Genomic DNA, 20,994 nt, shown 5'->3' with positions numbered 1-20,994 from the left:
CCTGTGTCACACTCCCAGGCCAGGCTAGAGGTTGCAGTGCTCAGGCTAACTGAAGATGATGCCTCTCTCTTGGGAGTGGAAGCGCGACGCTGACACTCAGTAGGCAGAACTCAGGACCTGTCAGTTCTCCTTCCTTCTCCAGTAGTTAGAAGCACCCCTGCCCCTCACTCCCCACCCCTCCAGCCCCTTTCCCAGCCCCACCCCCAGGTGGAAAATCCTAGGAGCTCCCTCTCAGGAAGGCTCCTGTGAGCCAGGCCCTGCAAGCACACCTGTCATTTCATCTTCGCAGCAGCTCTTTGTGGTGAGTGCTGTTATCCCCATTGTGTAAATAAAGCAAGGGATGCTTAGAGAAGTAACTTTTCCAAATGCGCCTCAGCTCCAGGCATAATAGGAACCTAGGTCATCTGATGCCAGCGTCAGCTTTCCTAACTGTTCATAATCCGGCTTCCCTTTCTGTACTGGATTTTCTATTTCTGCCGTAACAGATGACCACAGACGTAATGGCTGGAAACAGCACCCATTTATCAGCTCACAGTTCTGTAGGCCAGAAGTCCAGGCATGATGTAACTGTGTTCTCTGCTCTGTTCTCACAAGGCCAAAGCCAGAGTGTCAATGAGGCCAGTATTTTCATGTCGAACTCGGCCCCCTTCAGGCTCCTGTGGTTCTGGCAGAATTCAGATCTCTGTGGTCATGGGACTGAGGTCCTCCCTTTTCTGCTGGCTGTCTGCTGGAGGCTGCTTTTAGCTCTCAAGGAATGTCACCCGCATTCCTTGCCCTGTGGCCCCCTCCATCTTTAAAGCCAGCAAAGGAGAACCTCCCTCTGTCTAATTCCTCTAATAATTTGAATCGCCTACTTCAGGAAAAGCCCGGTCCTTTCTAACAGCATGTGATTGGGTCAAGCTCACCCCAGGTGAACTTCCTTTCTTAAAGTCCTCTCTGCCGTATGGCGTGCCCCAGTCACGTTAGTGAGGATTTCCTGGGGTTCCTCAGGGAGTGTGTACCAGGGGCAGGAATCTCCAGACTGTCTTGGAATTCCACTTACTTACAAACGCCTTCTCTGTCCCCAGCATGTATTCTGGCTTACATTCAAGTGCAACACCTTGAATGCTCCCTGCTAACCCCAAGGGGCCTTGAGGGGATTGGGGCAGCCTATTTACCAACCTGTTTGGAGCATTTTTCTGTGAGTACAGTCATATATATTCCCATCGAAGAGTACAGCTATCTCCGAGTGAGACGTGAGCACGTCCTCCTCCATTCCTCTCCCTCCGATTTTCTCCTGTGTTCCAAAGCTCAGGGAATGTACATTTTGATCCAGCATGCATGAGAGAGAAAGTAGGAAGTTGATGTAGATGTTTGTGACCACAAATAGGGAGACTGAGTCTGAGAAAAGACTTCCAGCCCAGTGGTCTCTCCAGGAAGCCCTGCTGACCCCCAAGTGAGGCTCCTACCAAGTTGCTGTGGCCCCGACCCCTGACATTCTAGACCATGTCATGACATGGAGTTTTCCTCCCCGTGGGTAGGTGATGTTTGGCATTCTTAATCCAGAGGTCTATCTAAATGGTTGTCAGAGTCGCTAATGCATCATCTGAAATACAACTTCCTTTGATTTTTGCCTCTTTTGAGTCTTCCTCCACTTGTGTTTTTCCATCAAAGGGATTAAACCCCTTTGCTGGACTTGAAGCTCTGTCTTTTCCAACAGCTTTCGTCATGTCTCAGCACAGCTTCCCATCCACAGACACAGGAGAGGATGGGAGAAGAGCAGTAACAGGCTTGATGAGGCTTAATAGGATTTGCTCAAGTCAGAGCCTTTCCTTGGTCCTGCAGAGAGTAGCTAGGAGACGGCTTGCCTGGGTCTTGCATTCCTCCCTGTCTTTCCTCTACAGACAGTTCTGCAAAAACCCTAGCTTCGAAGAGGCAATGCTAAAATATCAACTATGGGAGGGCTGGCTCTGCATCTATCTTCTTCACTGCTTTATGTCCAGCTCCTAGCACTGGGGCTTGACTATAGTAGTTCCTCAATTAATGTGTGCTGAATGAGTGCATAATTAATAGAACGGATATTGAAAATCTGATTAAAGAACATCATCTCCATTGTCCCTGAAAATCCTTTTGACTTGATAGGCACAGAGCACTGAAGGCCAGGGCTTCAAGGCTGGTCATTTTACTTACCCTTAAAAGAAATCTGAACAGCAGGGGCTCCATGCCACTCAGCTCAATGTTTGCCCTGCAAATTGCCCACTGGCCCTTTAGCTACCTGTTTTAGATATTCCCTACCTCTCTTTCTTCATATTTAAAATGGGGTTAACAGGATATTGCATTAAATTTCAATTTGAGGAGAGATTATGCACACATGTTCATCTATACTTATGTTTGTATTATGTATTTTTTCCATGAGTCCCTACAATTGGCCCCCAGGGCTGGAGAGGCAGAGAATATTATCTGGGATTTATAGCAGAGAAAACTGAGACAAAGGACCTTAAGACTGTTTTTTCTTTGGACCACAAAGCAGGTTTTTTGGACACTGAGTTCGAATCCAAATGTTACTCTGGGTTGAACAAGGAATGATGTCTGCCAATGGTGCCCGCACACAGGAATGCATCCCAATGTCACATCAAAAGTAAACTACCTTTCCTACCTCCTCGACGAACAAGTGTTCGTATCTGGGCTGAAATGTTCTAGAACACATTTTCCCATTTCTAGTAGAGCACAAAGCCTTCGCCTACAAGAATGTATGCAAGTATGTTTAAAAATAAAGAGGGAAACAGTGCAGAAAATCAGCAGCAAGCTGTTTTCCCCAAAGAGCTGAGCACAGGAGGATATGAGTTCCCATGTGCCCCTGCTGATGACTCATTCCTGTGGGCACCGTGCCTTCCCTGCCCAAGCTCAGTGGCCCGGGGAGTCCGCAGCAGCAGCACCCCCGTTGGAACCCTATCTTGGTTCCAGCAGCTGGGGCGTCCGGAATACACAGGGCCTTGGGACCGCAGCATTTCCCACCATCTCTGAGCATCTGTGTTCGGGTTTTCAGGATGAAGTCTCCCACTTAAGGCAGAGCAAATTCCTCCTTGGGATTTTGCAAAGAAGCCCCAAGCCTTTTCCTCCTTGTCTCATTTATCTTTGTTAACTGCCACATGAAGGAGCAGGGAGCAGGGAGCAGGTGGCCCTATGCAGAAGAGGAAATGGCCAATGGACATCTGGGACAAATAGCCCTTCAGATGACCCTTCCATATGATGTTTTAAAGGTTACCTTGAAATTGCTACAACCACCCAGGCAGCATAGGAAAAGGCCCGTCAGGGTCCCCTGACTTCCCAGGACATGTGGAGCCTACCTTGGTTTGCCATTGAGGCAGCTGGTTGAGTGGTTGTCAGACCTTTTACCAGATTGTGCTATGGGGACATAGCTTCCTGGTATGGTGTTTTGCCTGGCAGAGCCTGCAGCTGGAGTCACCCCCAGAATGGTGGCAGGGGAACGCCTGCAAGGGACTCCTCAAACCATCTGCAAATGGGGTCAGTTGAGAAGGCACTAAACACCAAAGCACGTATTAGGGGAACTTACATGGGGAGTGCTGCAGCGGTCCTGATGACTCCTGCATGTCATGAGGTCCTCATGACTCCTGCAGAGCCAAAGAGAGGCTCTGCTTAGCAATGTCTGCAAAAAGGGCTCTGGGTTACGGAGTGATTTGGCCTAAGGTCAGGCTAATCCCTATATGTTTCGCAACATATTTGAACTTTCAGTATTTCAGGTAACAACCTAAGCAGGGTTTCAGTGCCTGGGACTCTTTCCAGGGCTCAGGCCTGCAGGGAAAGACATGAAACTGGCCAGGTGACAGAGCAGTCTTGGCATCTGATGTCTCTCAATCAGGACAGATAAGTAAGTGGGGGTTCCTGGGGGAGCCCATACCTGGGAAGGAGGGTACCTATGCATTCAAGGAAAGCTTGCTTATAAAGAGGAAGAAAGGCTGATGGATAGCATCCCTAAGGTGACGTTTCCCAAGGCCAGAAGCTCATAGAACTTTCTGGAGGGAGCAGGTCATCAGCCTAGGCATAAGCATCAGTGTCTGATGGCAGTTGTGTGGTGAGTGACATGCGTGGGCTCTCAGGCTGCAGCCAGATAAACCTGGACCCAAAACCTCCCCTGGCCACACGCCACGTGAGCTTCATTCTTCTCTTCTGAAAAAATGAAGGAATATAATAGTATTTATCAAATCATATTGTGAGGATTAAATCAGCTAATGAATAAAAATTTCCTAGTGCAGTACCTGGCTTATGAGTGCCCAGAAATGTGGTCTGTTATTGTTAATTAAAGAAGCCTTTCCTAACTGCATGAGCGTCTCAAGGCGTGTTAAAGGGGTTTTGAGCGAAACATCAGACACCTGTATTGCAGTGTCTGGGTGTCTCCTGGAAGTGTGGCAGGTACCCCCAAAACATGTTATGCCCTTTGAAGAGTCTTGGGGGCATTCACATCCTGTCCATTTCAATTTCTTAAAGGACAGAGAATAACAAAATCAAATTTTCTAATGGTGGGACTACACAGCAAGTTGTTGTTTTAACGAGTGTTCAGAGGGCCTCAGAGTTCATACTCAGACGACAGGAGAGACCAGTTGACAAATCAGACACACGCGCCTTTTCCTTTCTATTTGCTGCTAAAAGACCTCAAGATAAATGGAGTCAGCAGGAAATGCAAGAAACAGCACAGGCTTGGGCCAGACGAGCAGGAATCCAGATATCAGCTCTGCCTGATATTTGGTGACCTGGGTGTCACTTAGCCTCTTTGGAACCCTGTTTTCTTACTTATCCATCCAACTATTTAATTCGTACTTTTAAAACATATATGTGCCAGGCTATGTTCTAAGTGCTTGGAATATCAGAGAACAAAACGAACACAGACACATGCCCCTGTGGAGCCTACGTTCTGTGGGTGGGAGAGAGACTGTCAGAATTAAGCCTGATCCATAAGCAAACAATATAGTGTTTATATAATGGGGATCCCAATATCTAATGCCAGTGAGTTGCTGTGGCGATAAGAAGACAACATGTAATGCATGCGACATTGTAGGCATTTAATAAACTGTTGTGATTATTCTTTTTAAAATTGCTCCCAGAGTTATCAAGTCCTTTAAATACTTAACGTGTAGCTTGCATCTAGGTATTGTTCATCTATTCATTCAACAAACAGCAATTGAGCATCTACTATGTTCTAGACTCTGTACTAGGCACCAGGGATACAAAAGAACCCTATAAGAGAGTGCAGCCCCCGCCTTTGTGGATTTCACACTCTGACCCCTAGATAGCAGAGGAGAAGCCAGGGAGAGCCCTGGGGTGGGGGCCACCTTCCATCTTGGATTCTAGTGAATCAGAACAGCCCAGTTCACTGACGGTGTCTTTTTTAACTCATAGCATCCCAGCTATGGCTGGCGATTCTAGGAATGCCATGAACCAGGGCATGGAGATTGGAGTTACTCCCTGGGACCCCAAGAAGATTCCCAAACAGGCCCGCGATTACCTCCCCATTGCCACAGACCGCACACGCCTGCTGGCCGAGGGCAAGAAGCCGCGCCAGCGCTACATGGAGAAAAGCGGCAAGTGCAACGTGCACCACGGCAACGTGCAGGAGACCTACCGGTACCTGAGCGACCTTTTCACCACCCTGGTGGACCTCAAGTGGCGCTTCAACCTGCTCGTCTTCACCATGGTTTACACTGTCACCTGGCTGTTCTTCGGCTTCATTTGGTGGCTCATTGCTTATATCCGGGGCGACCTGGACCACGTTGGCGACCGAGAGTGGATTCCTTGCGTTGAAAACCTCAGTGGCTTCGTGTCCGCTTTCCTGTTCTCCATTGAGACCGAAACGACCATTGGGTACGGCTTCCGAGTCATCACTGAGAAGTGCCCAGAGGGGATCATACTCCTGTTGGTTCAGGCCATCCTGGGCTCCATCGTCAATGCCTTCATGGTGGGGTGCATGTTTGTCAAGATCAGCCAGCCCAAGAAGAGAGCGGAGACCCTCATGTTTTCCAACAACGCGGTCATCTCCATGCGGGACGAGAAGCTGTGCCTCATGTTCCGGGTGGGTGACCTCCGCAACTCCCACATAGTGGAGGCCTCCATCCGCGCCAAGCTCATCAAGTCCCGGCAGACCAAAGAGGGGGAGTTCATCCCCCTGAACCAGACCGACATCAACGTGGGCTTCGACACGGGCGACGACCGCCTCTTCCTGGTGTCTCCCCTCATCATCTCCCATGAGATCAACGAGAAGAGCCCTTTCTGGGAGATGTCTCAGGCTCAGCTGCATCAGGAGGAGTTCGAAGTCGTGGTCATTCTAGAAGGGATGGTGGAAGCCACAGGTAAGATGATTTGTTCTCCTCAGCTACAGATGGTCCTACCCACACTCTGACTTAGCTACTGTGACTCTAGAAGATGCAGGCCTGTGCCTGAGCATCCTGGGGTGTCACAGGCAGCAGGTTCAATCCCTAAAGTGTTAGCTACTCAAGAGAGCTAATGCTGACAGGACCTTCCCAACTGCAGGCACTGTCCTAAACCATAAACATCTATTATCTGGCCGAATGTCCTTCCACGCCCTAGGATAGTTTTTATTAAGGTACAGATAAAGAAGCAGGGACACAGACAGGCTAAATTATTTTCCCAAGAGCAAGCGCTTTCAAGTGAGAATCAGGGTGGAAATCAAGGCAGGGGACCCCAGAGCCAGGGCTTGGTTCCAACAGGCCAAACTGCCGCTTCTTGGAACAGGTGTTCTACCCAGAAGAGCTCGCTGGTCAGATGGGTAATCTGGTCTTCTGTTAATCATAGAGCAAAACAAAAGCGATCTGGTTTCTTTACAGTGGACTTCCCTCTGTCCTTACACACTGAGTCTCATCACTGGGAAAGGAGGGGATGCAGAGTTTCCTAAACTAATAAGGGTTCTCACCAATCCTTTACTTGGAGAGGCCTTTGCTGCAGGGGAGTGGCTCTTCAGGCTGGGCCCCCTCTGGAGCAGCCAGCCCTCAACGTTCGTACAGGAGGTTGTCGTAGTAAACCCAGGGCAAGGCTCCTTTCTCACACCCGCCCCCAAAAAAACAGTGCATCCATGCTAAGGCATCAACAGCCACGTATGCCCAAGAAAATGCCCTCTTTGTGGCCAGCATGGCACCTCCCTGCTCAGCTCCTGACTCAACAGTAGCTGGTAGCCAAGGACCCCCCATTCCTCAGCCACTCGGCCATGGTAGACCTCTGTGAGATAGCTCCAGGGAGCCCAAGGCCTGGGGGCACCTGAGCTCTGGCTGAGGACCCTAGTCCCCTCCCCACCCAACATCCTGCTTATTTCATTTCTGTCTCTGTCTCGTGCCTTCTTCTCTCTCTCTCTCTCTCTCTCTCTTTCGCCCTCTCTTGCCAAGTACAATGAGCAGCTGGTCAGGCCCTACGATGGGTTTTAGAACTCAGTCACGCTCAGAAGGTGCTTGTCTATTTTTCTAATTCTTGCAAACAACGATGTAGGGCTGGCTTCAGGCTCATTTTACAGATGTAGAAGCTGAACTTTAAAAGCATTGTGTTCATACTCAGCTCTTCCACGTATAAATCTGGAGATTCTCTCACCACTCTGGCCCCCTAAAACACTAGGGTCCTGTCAGAAAGATGGCCAAGCACACCTTGCAGCCCCCAGGAAGCTGGCTGCCAGGCAGGGGTCTCAGACCCGGCCTCCACAAGCCTTCCCATTTTGAAGTCGGTGGAAGCAGGAGAGAGTAATGACACGCTCTGGGGACTGGTGCCAGAGGGGGCTGCTCGGCCATCTGCTGGGGGCTGGAGCCTGGCAGGCAGCATATGGTGGCAGGCGGGCAGCCCCTAGGGCCGGGGACAGTCAGGACACCGGAGGCTTTTCCCTGCAGAGCTAGGGGCTGGCAGGTCACCCTGTCCTTGGCTCCAGGGTCCGAATGAGGACACAGGCTGCATTTCAGGGGAAGAGCTCCACTCTGAAGCCACAAGAAAAGGACTGTGTGAGAGACAAGCAGACAAATCATACCATTCCTGACCGCTCCCCAAGGCTGCCCTCACTCCCCAGCCACACAGCAGGAAGAGCACCCACAGGCTCACAGTGGAGGCAGCCGGTGCTATCCGCCCCGCTGGACCCGCAACCATACCTCCCTCAAAGTCAGGGGCCCACAGTCCATTGTCCTCATGGTTTGGCCTCCTCCCCTCTCACAACCTGAGCTATGCTTGCTCTGTCCCAGAAACTGTAGGGGAGACCTGGGGAGATAGGGCAGGAGACCCTGTACACATCTGTCCTGGATGTGGATGGCTTGGTTCTCAGGCACATGCAGCCAGGTGTGGGCTGGGAGTCCATGCCTTGGCTTGGACACAGGTCTGCGGTATCCGTCCTGAGCGGGGCTGAGCAAGCTGCTTACCTTGTCAGCAAAGTGAGGAAAATCAATCTCCTCGGGCAGCTGGGAGGATTCAAGGTGAAAAGGAGCACCCTGTGCTGAGCACTGTACCTGCCACCTGGAGAATCCTTTCCAAATGCACTGAGAAATGACACGGACACAGCAGGATCTCTAGCGAAAGGACAGCTGCTGCCATACCCCACGAGCAGCAGGAGGAGCCCAAAGAGGCTTAGCCCAAAGGGCCAAGGTCCTGCCCACGCCTTTACCAAGGCCCTGGGAGCCTGCAGACATCTGGCATGGTCTAGGCTGCTTTGGGCCTCTCTGCTGAGATTGTGGGGGCAACAAGAGTGGGGACTGAAGGGAGGGGTCCAGGCAGGCATCCCCAAGAACAGAGAGCAGGCTGTGAGCCCATCTGTGTGGGTGCGCTGGGGCTGAGAAGCAGCCTTGGACCTGGGTCTGGTTTGTTTGAGCCCCCCGAGAAAGCCCAAAGTGGGAGGCTGAGATGGGTGCCTTTAGCACCCAACCAGCACAGTTAATGCCTTCCTCGGCCAGAAGATTAAATATCAGAAAGCTGCTTTCCTGTGACCCTAAGCACAGAGGCCTCCTCATCCATAAACAAAGCTTCCCTCCCTCTCTGGAGAGAAAGCAACACCTAAAAATAGCACAGGCATGGCACGGACTGAGTAGACAGGGAAACAAGGCATTGGAGCAGCCTCAAATCAAGAAGCCAAGCTTTGTGTGTGTGTGTCTGCTCCTCTTACCATGTGTATGTGTGTGTGTGTATGCATGTGAGCGTGGAGCCCTCTCTCCATATGTGTCTACCCAAAACAATCTCCATATGTTCCAAATGCCTGTCAGCTTCTCTATGTTCGTTCATGCTTAATTTACCTTTGCCCTTTCCTGCCTTTCTTCCCATCTCAATCTTCTCGAAGTGAATGCTGTTTTCAGGAACCAAGTCCCTGCCTTCAACCATTCCAACATCTATTCACTCCAGTCTCTAGGAAACGACTTCCAGAATCTTGCATGTTGATTACTAATTTTCTGCCACCACCATGCCTTGAAATGCCCAGGGAAAGGACTGTGTCTTATTCAGCTTTACATCTCCACTGTGCTTAGCACAAAGTAGATGTTTGAGAAATGCTTGATGAATGATTGGATGAATGAAGGGATGCATGAAGGTATGGATGATTGATAGATAGATGGATGGATGATGATTGGATGGACAGGTAATTGGGTAGATGAGTGGATGGATAGATGGGTGATAGGATAGATGATTGGATGAATAGATGAATAAATAATTGGATGGATAGATGGATGATTGGATGGATGGATGGATGGATGGATGGATTTATGATTGGTTGGATGGATGGCTGGCTGGCTGGATGGATGATTGGATAGATGATTGGGTGGATGATTGTATGTATGTAGGTAGGTAGGTATAAATGGATGGGTAAATGGGTGGGTGGGTGGTGGGTGGATGGATGGATGGATGGATAGATGATTGGATAAATAGATGGATGGATGAATGGATAGATGGATGATTGCATTGTAATGCATATAACTTCTGTATCCCCAGGGATGACCTGCCAAGCCAGGAGCTCCTACATGGATACAGAGGTGCTCTGGGGCCACCGATTCACACCAGTCCTCACCTTGGAAAAGGGTTTCTATGAGGTGGACTACAACACCTTCCACGACACCTATGAGACCAACACACCCAGCTGCTGTGCCAAGGAGCTGGCCGAAATGAAGCGGGAAGGCCGGCTCCTCCAGTACCTCCCCAGCCCCCCACTGCTGGGGGGCTGTGCTGAGGCAGGGGTGGATGCAGGGGCTGAGCAGAATGAGGAAGATGAGCCCAAGAGGCTGGGTGGGTCCAGGGAGGCCAGGGGCTCAGTGTGAGAGCTGCAGCCTCCCTAAGACCTCATGTCACTGGCTTCAGTGAGCACAGACAGTGCAGAGCCTGAGGGCAGGGGAGAGGAATAGTTGAGTGCACTGTTTGGGGGCTCAGAGGCCATCAAGGCTGTGGGGAGGAACCATATATTCAGCCCTCACAGCTCCCAGCACAGGGCCTCCCTGAGCCAATGGCATCCTGTCTGGGCCCCCCATGGCAGTGCTGCCTCCTGAGGTTGCTGGCTAAGGCCAGGCCAGGATGAGTTTCCCCATAGTGAATGTTGCAGGGTGGTGTCTATTCTCTGTCTGCCCTGGGTCACTGCCTTTTTTGAGTCTCACAGAGCCCTCCAGCAGCTGACACCTAGAGAAGGCCGCCATCTTGTCCCCTCATTCCTTCCACCCTGAAGCTTGCTGTGGATTCAGAGAGGAACCTTGCCTGATGGAAGCTCAAACCTCCAGTCTGGGATGAGTTCACAGAGCCCCCATGGGTAAAGGTCCATCTGTGTCACGTAGGCAATTCCTTTTAAATCAGATACCGACGACCCGTGACTGAGAGCTACGGAGCGTACAGCCCTTGGTATTCTCTGCTGTTATCTGCCAAGTGTGTGTGTTTTTCCTCTGCTGTGTTCTGTGTGTTCAATGTAGCCTATTGAAGAATCGATCTCATTAGAGTGACTCTTAGAAGGTGGCCTGGGACTAGACAGCCCCTCTGAGCACATGCGTAGTGGCATCAGCAGCTTCCTGGCCTACTCCCAATCACACTGTACCCTGCACCTCCCACCAAAGGGGAACCCCAGCAGCTGGGGTTTTTCTAGTTCTTTTTGGCCCAAGAATCTCAGAGTGCTTCTAATCATCACAGTAGTTTTTTTTGTTGTTCTTTGTTTTTTGTTTTGTTTTATTTTGTTTACAATCTCAGCGAACATGTGGTGTGACCTGGGGAGAGAGCTGAGTGTCAGGGGGCACAATAAGCCAGGTGGCTCTGAAACAGGGAGCATTTTAAAATCAGCATCTGTCCCCAGTTGTGGCCCAGACACTCTGACCTCAAGGCTCAGCACTTTTGCCATCAAGGCAGATGACGGGATGTAAATCAAAAGCAACAGGTGATTGCAGTGACAGCTTCACCACCAAGCCCAGCCTGGACTAAACTCCCAGCCTCGTGCTGAAGAGCCCCAGGGCCTCCCTCCTCAGGCAGGGTTACAACCGGGAGGGTGGGGTAGGGAGGGCAGGGAGGATGTCCTGGGGAAGGCAACGGGAGTGGCTGCTCCTCCACCCCCAGGCTGGAAACAAGAGGGCAAGGGGGGTCAGCGGGAGACTTACGGCGTGGATTGAGTATTAGGAGGAAAAAAGTAGAGAAGAGTCTGAAAATCAGCAACTTCAGTGGCTTTTCTGATCTGGAGGTCCAGGAAGAGCGAGGGTGGAACGGGGCAGATTGTCAGGTACCGAAACAGGCTGGCCTGACTTGGAGAGAGAGTGCCCATGTTCCTAGGCCACAGAAGTATGAAGGCCTCACCCAGTCTCCAAAGCTCTCAAATGGCCTTTGAGAATGGAAGTCTTTCCCTGCCCTGGACATGTCGCTCCTCCCTGGGAGAGGAGCAGAGCCACAGAGAAGTAGGAAGTTGAGACAGAGCAAAGGGAAGGCTTCAGAGCTCAGGCCGGGTTCATCTCAGGCGGGATTTCTAGGTCTGGGGCTGGAAGGAAGGGGAGCAGGGCAGCCTGGGACAGTGACTGCCTCTGTGGGCTGCTCAGTCCCAGGGAGGGGCTCTGTGGGCTTCGCTCCTGGGCTGGATCTTGAGAGGTGGGCAGGGTGCCATGGCCATGTGAGGTCTTCCCACCAGTGGCAGGGCGTGGGGTCGTGGTCCCAGGTATCCTTCAGGGGGAAGAAGGCCTTGGAGGAAATGGGGAATGGGCTGGCACCCCACTCAAGGGAAGAGGAAGCAGACAGTGCCCCAGCAGGGGAGTTGTGTGCCCCCAGGAGTCTCGGGCAGGGAGTCCTTCACTAAGGCTGGGTGCCTTTCAGAGGAGCTATAGCTGGAACCCTCTGGCTGGGCCCAGCGCTCGCCCAGGGCTCCCCGGACCCCAGGGTTACTAACAGGAAAACCATTCCACACCCCCTTGCAGGATCTAAGTCTGTCTTTGGACCAGTCAGTCCCCCCAGGTTAAAGCCCATGACGGGGTCAACTAAGCAAGGGAGGGAAGGTGAAGGCAAAGGCAGCCTGGCACCTGGATAGCGACCTGGCTCCTCCCCACACCTGCCTTCATTTATGACTCTGAAACATCCCCCACCTGACCAAGGGAGCCATTCTCTAGTTCTCTCACTCCATCAGGGCCCTCTGTGAGCCAGGACCAAGTCACACCTCTCAGCCACGTCTAGAAGCTCTGGGTAGAGGAAAGGAAGTGTGCAGAGGGTCCTATGCCAAAGCTCCCTGCCTGGCCTGAGCCTGGGCATACTGGCATTAGTGCAGCCCGGCCCCAGTGTGCCTCCTCTGCCTTCTACCATGGCAATTTAAAAGGAAGAAGACCCACTTCACATTCCGAGGAAATCCTCTTCTGGGTGACCAGTTGATCCAATGAAAGTTTGAAAAGTTCTTCCTTTTCTAGAAGTTCTTGAATAAACACAGACTTACTAAATGCAAAGTCTGATGATGGACAGTTTCAAGGGGTCGCTTTCAAAACAATTAATTTATTTATGTAGAGACATGGTCTCACTCTGTCTCCCAGGCTGACGCGCAGTGGTACAACCTCCGCTCACTGCAACCTCTGTCACCTCCGAGGTTCAAGGGATTCTCATGCTTCAGCCTTCCAAGTAGCTGGGATTACAGGCGTGAGCCACTGCTTCCGGCCATTTTCCAAACATTGCTCCTGCATACAAACCACTCAGAGGCCATAGCCCTTGGTTCTGTGATGGCTCTGAGCCCACGCCATCACATCTGATGGACCCCAGAGAGCTGAGCCCCGCTTTAAGATGGGGTCGTGCACTCACTGGTCATTCCCACAGTCTTCAGTATCTCCAAAATCCCAAAGTGATATTTGACTTTCAGACACTGAACGTTTGGAGAGCTGGTTTCTTGCCTTAATTTAAGCCCTCTGAGAATGTCCGCTGTAAGGGAGAAGCCTCCAGGAACTCAGAGAGAACTCGTTCCCACTCATTTTCCTGCTCCACCAATCTGACATCTTACAGATGCTGTCACCAGTGCTGGAAGGATCATGTCCCCAGGCCAAGGCAGAATGAGCACTGCCCATGACTCTCCCCTTCAGACTCCATGCCCGCTGGCCTCCTGTGTAGTCAGCGAGCCACTGCCCATCACCTCCTGCTGCTGCTTTGAGGTTGGGGTCCTGGCTTGAGCAATTACCTTGCTGGAGGAGAGGACCTCCTGCTGTCTGGGGAGCACCATCCCTGCTCATGATCTGTAACAGTGGAGTGCCTTTTTCACACCCCTTATCTCATGGCTTGCCTTCCAGCCCCGCTCAATCCTGTACCTCATATGAGGTGAGTCCCAGAGAAACTTAAATTGCTTGTACTGCAGTTGCCAAAAACCAAACGTTGCCCATTGTCTTTTGAGGCCGTGCCCTGAAAACACCTCGGCCGAGCACCACTGAGCACGTGTTAGATGCCTGCCATGGGTCAGACACTTGATTCTCAAAACACTGCTGAGAAGCTCTTAGTAACCCCTTACCAATGGGACAGTTGAGGCTCAGAGAGGTTTATGAGCTTCCCAAGGCCACAGGTAGTAATGTGAGGCAGGGTCTCGGTGCCCAGTGCCTCCCAAACAAACAGCAGGGGCCATGATCCTGCCCAAACTCTTGTGCCCATGGCTCCTTGCTGGGCCTGGGCAAGAGAGATCAGGAGAGCCCTGGCTCTCGGGGTGGCATCGCAGGCTGTACCGTAGAGTCCCAGCTTCCACGCACAATGTGCCCCTGTGGTGGGAAAATTGGGAAACAACTTTCTCTGATTCCCAGAGAACTAATGAGCTGCAAAAAGAGATTAGACAGGGAAGAATTGCTTTCGGGGAGAAGCCACTTATCGGCTTGCCTTGGTTTCTGCTAACAACGTCTCCTTAAACTGCTGTCAAATCTTTTCCTCCCTGTGTAGGCTTCATCAATCTTCTTATGAAAAAGAGTACCACTGCAGCAGTAAAAATTCACTCAATAAAATGGACTTGACCTTGCAGAACTCCTTCTCATTTTAAACAGACGGCCACCAGTTTCCCGTTTAGACTCATTGCCAGTTTTAGAAACCTTGTTTTTCTTGGTTTTGTTAGCCTAAAAATGTAGTATCAACATCTAGACTGGTTTCAAGGTGGAAGAATGGGCAAAGGTGGGGTGGAGACGGCCGGACGGGGGCAGCTGCACCAGGTGTTTGGAGGTAGAGTTGGTGACAGATGTGGGGGGTGCGGGCAGTGTGGCTTCTCACATTAAGTCATTCGTTCCAGCCCCAAATACCTTGTGTACATTCTTTAATGTCAAATACTCAGAACCCACATTACCTACATAATGAGTAACTTTAAAAATATCTACTTTAGGGGGCTACTGGACTAGCATTCTGCTTTCGGGGCATAAATTTGCAAAACGATTGCTCTTGCTGAACAGTAGGGAGGGGGCAGAGGAGGCTGTGATACCTCATGGTGGCGAAGGATCTCAGGATCTTTCAAGAGAAGTCCCAAAGTTTCCGTTGAAAATGTCCTTAGCAGTAGAGGATGTGATATTGGCTTCTCTTCTGCTCTGGTCACCCAGTGGTAATATTGAAGAGCTAAAATTTACTGAAAATCCCTCATGGACACCATCCTGAAAGGATAAGGGGGATCACCAGGGCTCTGGTTCAAAATGAGAGGCAGTGTTTTCAGTTGGGAAAGGCAGCACAGCCCTGATGTGTGTGGCGGTGTTTCCCTTGCCCCATGGCCCACCCACGGTAATCGGGCATCGGTGAATCTGTGCTTGGAACTTGGGCCAAAAGCACATGCTGAGCCTCAGACTCAGCCATGAACAAGAGTATCTGGTGACACTGAGGGTGAATTGCCTTCACGGTGGGAAAGACCCACACAAAGGCAAGATAGGAGCTCTGGGGATGGCCCTTGCCTGGGGATGGGTACATTTACTTACTGTTCAGTGTCAGAATGGAGACATGAGTTCAGGGGAAACGGTGAATCTGTGAATTTGCACATTTGCCAGTCAAGCTCAGATTGCAATTTGAGGAAGGAGAACTAGACACACAATCTAATAAAAGCAACAATCTGAATGTTACCGTTAGAAAACTCACCCGGGCCCAGAAGATGCGCTCTGCTGGTCCCAGTCAGAAGACCGACACCGATGCACGCACAGCAGATATCTCCTTAGGCCTTGTTAGATCCCAGCCATAAAGTGTGCTGACTTTCTTATGGTAAATAAATGTCTAGGAAGAAGTTCTGAAAACAGAAACATTGCTGACTTCTTCTCAAGTGAGTGTTTACATTGATTCAGAAGCTGCTATTCAAATAACCTTGGCTCACTTGGTGGAGGCAAAAATCTTAAATTCCAGAGGAGAAATTACTGAGAATTTGGGCACATTAACATATACTTTGAGCTTCATTTTTCTACCAAGTAAGCAAAAGCGTAAGCGGAGCCATCCTCGGCTGCGCTGGGCGAGTCTGCAGCAGTGAGCGAGGAGGTGACGTACAGAGGCACTGAGAACTCCTGTGTGCACCCACTGGATGCCACATTCCAAATTGCCTCTCTTTTTTGAGACAGAGTCTCGCTCTGTTGCCAAGGCTGGAGTGCAATGGTGTAGTCTCAGCTCACTGAAACCCCTGCCTCCCAAGTTCAGGTGATTCTCCTGCCTCAGCCTCCCAAGTAGCTGGAATTACAGGCACCTGCCACCACACCAGGCTAACTTTTGTATTTTTAATGGAGATGGGGTTTCCCCACGTTGGCCAGGCTGGTCTTGAGCTCCTGACCTCAAGTAATCCACCCGCCTCGTCCTCCCAACATGCTGGGATTACAGGTATGAGCCACCATGCCCAGCCCCCAAATCACCTCTTAAACATGCTCATGAAAGAGACTGCAGCCAGCCCTGTGTGATATGAAGCTGCAAGGCAGTGATCGTTTCCTCACTTCACTGTGTAGTTACCTGGGGAAGTGGGCAGACATGACCAATCAGGAATGCACTCACCTTCTCTCTTCCTACAGAGGCGACCCTGCTTGCTCTGGTTCATGGAAACAGCTAGGAAAAGAGGAAGCACATTTGCTGAACTCAGACTGTGCCCTGATGGATAAGAATGTGGCTGTTCAATCTCCTGGTGTCTTTCCCATTCAGTAATTGCACTGGGAGAGGCTTACACTCCTTCTCTTCAGATTAAGCACTCCATGAACACACCCTATCTTCGTATATAAGATAAAATCCTTCACGCCTGTAATTCCAGCACCTTGGGAGGCCGAGGCAGGCAGATCACAAGGTCAAGAGATCGAGACCATCCTGGCCAATATGGTGAAACCCCATCTCTACTAAAAATACAAAAAATTAGTTGGATGTGGTGGCGTGCGCCTGTAGTCCCAGCTACTCGGGAAGCTGAGGCAGAAGAATTGCTTGAACCTGGGAGGCTAAGTTTGCAGTGAGCTGAGATCATGCCACTGCACTCCAGCCTGGTGCCTGGCGATGAAGTGAGACTCTGTCTCAAAAAAAAAAAAAAATCCTGCTGGGAAGCCACTCGTGTTTGTGTCTCCCAGAACCCACAGCAGCAGCAGAGCCTGGGCATTAGTCCGGGAGCTGATCATCCTGATCATTTCCTTTGAAATTGGTGGATCTTTGCAGGGCATTCCAACAACCATCTCATTGTGATAAAGGATTAAAATGACACCTCGGAAAACACAGAGCCAACTCCACGCAGGGGCCAAAGGGTATCTGTCTCTTCATTACTTCAATTTTCCCACATATCCATTATTCAGCAAATATTTAGTGAGCACCTACTATGTACCCAGAGCAGAAACAGACACTGCAAACTCAGTGGTGATCAAGACTGTCTTAGTCCACTGGGACTGCATTATAAAAATACCTTAGCGTGGGTAATTTCTAAAGAACAGAGGCTTCCTGCTCACAGTTCTGAGGGCTGGGAATGCCAAGATCAAGGTCAGGCCGCCAGCAGATCAGGTATCTGGTAAGGGCCTGTTCCTTGCAGATGGTACCTTCCAGGTGTCCTTAGTTGGTGAAACAGGCTCCCTGAAGCCTCTTTCATGAGGGCACTCATCCATCATGAGGATCCACTCTCATGAGCTCATCACCACCCAAAAGCCCTGCTTCCTAACGTCATCACCTTAGGGGCTAGATTTCAAAAAAGGAATTTTAAGGGAAGATAAATATTTAGACCATAGCAGAGTTGATATGGTCTCTTGCCCTGGTGAAATTTGCTGTCTGGTGGGGAGGGAGAGGCAGAGACAGAAAAAGTACACAAATCAAAGAATCACGGTTCACAATAAGGGCTACGCGGGAAACAAACAGGGGGCTGAGGTCAAGATCGGCAGGGCTGCCTCTGGGGAGGCTCTGAGGGGGTCTGGGAGCTGGGTCTTGAAACAGAAGCAGGAATGAGCTCCTCTGGTAAGGGTTCTGGGGGAACAGCTGTGTGCAAATGTCCTGGGAGTGGAAGGGGCAGCTGTATCCAAAGAACTGGAAAAAGCCCAGGGAGGCAGCAGCCCTGGGGAAGGGGGAGCAGGGAGTTGGCCCAAGCCTGGCTGGGAGCTAGGGCTGACAGTTCAGATCTCATGGCAGGTTCTGGGGAGAGCGCAGCAGGGGCTTATGGGGGTTACCCGCTATGAGTTCACCCTGCGATGGTGTGGCCTTTCCTCTCTCCTGGGTGTCACGGGTCATTAGCCACATTGGGGCACGATCTGAGCAGCTCTATCGGGCTGTACTCAACCCTGCCCTTTAAGGACTAAAAGTCACAGGTCAATCTAGGTTCTTTTCATAAATATTTCCAAGTTGTAAACTCAGGAGCATTTCTGAGCCATACTGGACAAATCCCTCCTAAGTATTATTGCACATGCCCTGTGTGATAGAAGCTGGTCAGACTGTTCGAGGACCCTTCCCAGTGCCAGGGTCCATGGCCCACATCACTGCTCCATTTCCCCCCTGCTTGCACCCAGGGAATGGGCTCAGCCAGCCGCCTACATGGGGTGCCAGGTGGTATGCGGGCTCCTTACCAACGTGGAGAAGGCTTCCAGCTCACAGCCCTGACCCTGAGAGCTGGCTCCGCATCCATTTCAAACAGGCAGCATCTGAAAGAGAAAACCAGTCTCTCTTCAAGGCCCTTAAAGTGTTCATCTTTAAAAGGGAAATTGCATTTCGCAAAGCACTGCTTGTGCATCTGACATTTGCACATCTGGAAAGCTGGGATTGCTTGATGTGGCGCTCAGTGAAATCCAGCTCTCCCTCCGCCTGCCACCCTCTCCCTTTCATGATCCTCTTCCCAGTTCCAATCCAGGATTCCCTGGGCCCTGCCCTCTGCCTCCAGCTTTCCTATCTTCCATGCATAATGCCCCATTTCCCAGCCAGGTGAACCGTTCTCCTCTGTGTATAAAAATCAGATTGCTCCTTTTGAAAAAAAATAAAAACTGGCAAACAGACAAACAGAACCCTTTCAAAGTGGAGGGCTTTGCAGTTGGTTCTTTACATGTAGAATTAGGGTGTTCCTAGAAGCCTTTTCAGGCCATCTTTTTAGGCTAGATGTAACTTGAAATCATTCACTAGTGTACTCAGCAAGCATTTGCCAAGCCCCTCTGTGTCCTGAGCACCTTGCCAGGACCTGGGGAAATCAAGCTGGCTCAGTCCACGCCCTCTGGGAGTCCACAGCCAAGTTGGAAGGAGGGTTCCGCACTAATTGCTCTGATTCATTGCATAGAATATTTTTTATTTAAAAACATCTTTCTATTTTATAAAGAAAAATGTCCATGTCATTGGACCAGAACCAAGAACCAGGTTCTTGGACAAAAGGCAAGAACTGGGTAAAAACACATGGACACATTCACACACAGACACACACACACAGAGAGAGAGAGAGAGAGAGAGTGAGTGAAAGAAAAGACTAAACATGCAGGTTTTGTTAGCAAAAGGAATGATTTACCATCAGATCAGTATTAATGATTTACACCTTTAAAATGTGCCATCCAGGGCCGGGCGCGGTGACTCAAGCCTGTAATCCCAGCACTTTGGGAGGCCGAGGGGGGTGGATCACGAGGTCAAGAGATCGAGACCATCGTGGTCAACATGGTGAAACCCCGTCTCTACTAAAAATACAAAACATTAGCTGGGCATGGTGGCGCGTGCCTGTAATCCCAGCGACTCAGGAGGCTGGGGCAGGAGAATTGCCTGAACCCAGGAGGCGGAGGTTGCAGTGAGCCGAGATCGCGCCATTGCACTCCAGCCTGGGTAACATGAGCGAAACTCCGTCTCAAAAAGAAAAGAAAAGAAAGAAAAGAAAAGAAAAGAAAAGAAAAAAAAGAAAAGAAAAGAAAAGAAAAGAAAAGAAGAAAAGAAAAGAGAAAAATAAAATGTGCCATCCAAAGACAGTGTCAATTCCAGGCAAACCCTTCATCATCTCCACAGCAGGGCTTTCAGAGCGCGCTCTGTGGGAGACTTCACTTGAACCTTCTGAACCGGCAGTGTCCAGCACCCCGCCCGGGGCCTTCCTCGCCCGCCCCGTCTGCAGAAAGCTATTCTGGGTCTCCTGAGGGTGTCCCCTGGGCTCCTCCAGGCTACAGCGCAGGAGTCCCTCTTTCTTAGGTTACAGCGAACGCAGTTCCCAAGATTTCTTTCATGCTCCAAGTTTTAAAAAAGAAACAGAAATGAAAAGGAATCGCGGCCTTTCATCCCTCGACCTGAGAGAGGCCCCTGCCGACCTGAGAGGGATCCCTGCGGACCTGAGAGGCACCTGCCATCCGGCTCCCGCCCCGCCCCGCCCCGCCCCGCCGGCCCCCTGAGCCCCCTGAGCCGCCACATTCCTGCCTGAGGCCAGCAGGGGGCAGCACTTGCCAACTGGCCACGCGGGACAGCGGGCTCTGAAGGGGCAGGAGAAGGGATGCCGGGCCAGCCGCGTGGGAAGTGACGGCCACTTGGACAGTGGAGGCAGTGCAGCTGCAGCTATGTCGCTGAATTTGAGTTTAAGGGCAATAATTCGCAGAACGATAGGATCGAGGCAGAGGGGAGTGTGAGGGAGGAGCCCCGGCCTCTGGCTTGCAGAAGCAGGTGGACAGACGCTGCACTGGAGAAGACTCTCATTTAGAGACGCTGCGGAGGGAACGGCGTGGGTTTTTTGAGCCAGCCCCCTGCATGTGCACGTTTGCATCTGAGGACCCTCAAAAGTCGGCATTTGCATACACCTAGACCTCCGAAGGCAGAACAGTGAGAGTCCTAAGTTTGGGAGTCATCGGGCTGTCAGTGGGACTTGAAGCTGAGTTCCTAGCTAAGATTGTCCTCGAAGGAGGGAGAGCGTGGACAGAGAGTCAGGCTAGGACTGACTCTTGAGGGGCAGGAGGATGCTTCTTCTCAGGAACTAGAGGGTTCTCCATGGCGCCGGCCTTCAAGCGCTCTCTGGGTTAACACCTGGGAAGACCCTCCCAGAGTCCAGCGCCACTACGGCTTCCAAGGTCCCTGTGATTCCGGAGGATGCTGAGTAAGGAGCCCACAGAAGGGTCCTCAGGGGAAAATGTGCCAGGGCAAGCCCAAGGCTACACTGGTTTATGCGCCTCCTGAGCAGAGCAGCCCTCACCATCCCCA

The 20,994-nt window shown here is 51.1% G+C and overlaps 1 protein-coding gene across 2 annotated transcripts in view; it reads left to right on the top strand.

Moving 5' to 3' along the window:
- Positions 1 to 15,975, top strand: part of KCNJ5 (potassium inwardly rectifying channel subfamily J member 5) — a 30,021-nt gene extending 14,046 nt beyond the window's left edge. Inside the window, exons 2-4 of one of the 2 annotated variants that reach the window (XM_037736154.1) lie at positions 5,395 to 6,341; positions 9,946 to 10,236; positions 15,505 to 15,975. In XM_037736154.1, coding sequence (XP_037592082.1) covers positions 5,405 to 6,341; positions 9,946 to 10,236; positions 15,505 to 15,590 — 1,314 coding nt within the window. In that variant the 5' untranslated portion in view covers positions 5,395 to 5,404 and the 3' untranslated portion in view covers positions 15,591 to 15,975. The other variant, XM_017523495.2, reaches the window with a different exon arrangement.
- Positions 15,976 to 20,994: the final 5,019 nt, after the last annotated feature.

The sequence above is a fragment of the Cebus imitator genome, unplaced genomic scaffold (genome assembly GCF_001604975.1).
Source record: "Cebus imitator isolate Cc_AM_T3 unplaced genomic scaffold, Cebus_imitator-1.0 Scaffold0, whole genome shotgun sequence".
Lineage (NCBI taxonomy): Eukaryota > Metazoa > Chordata > Mammalia > Primates > Cebidae > Cebus > Cebus imitator.
Note: the sequence above shows the minus strand (reverse complement) of the source record. Positions and strands in the feature narration are given on the sequence as shown.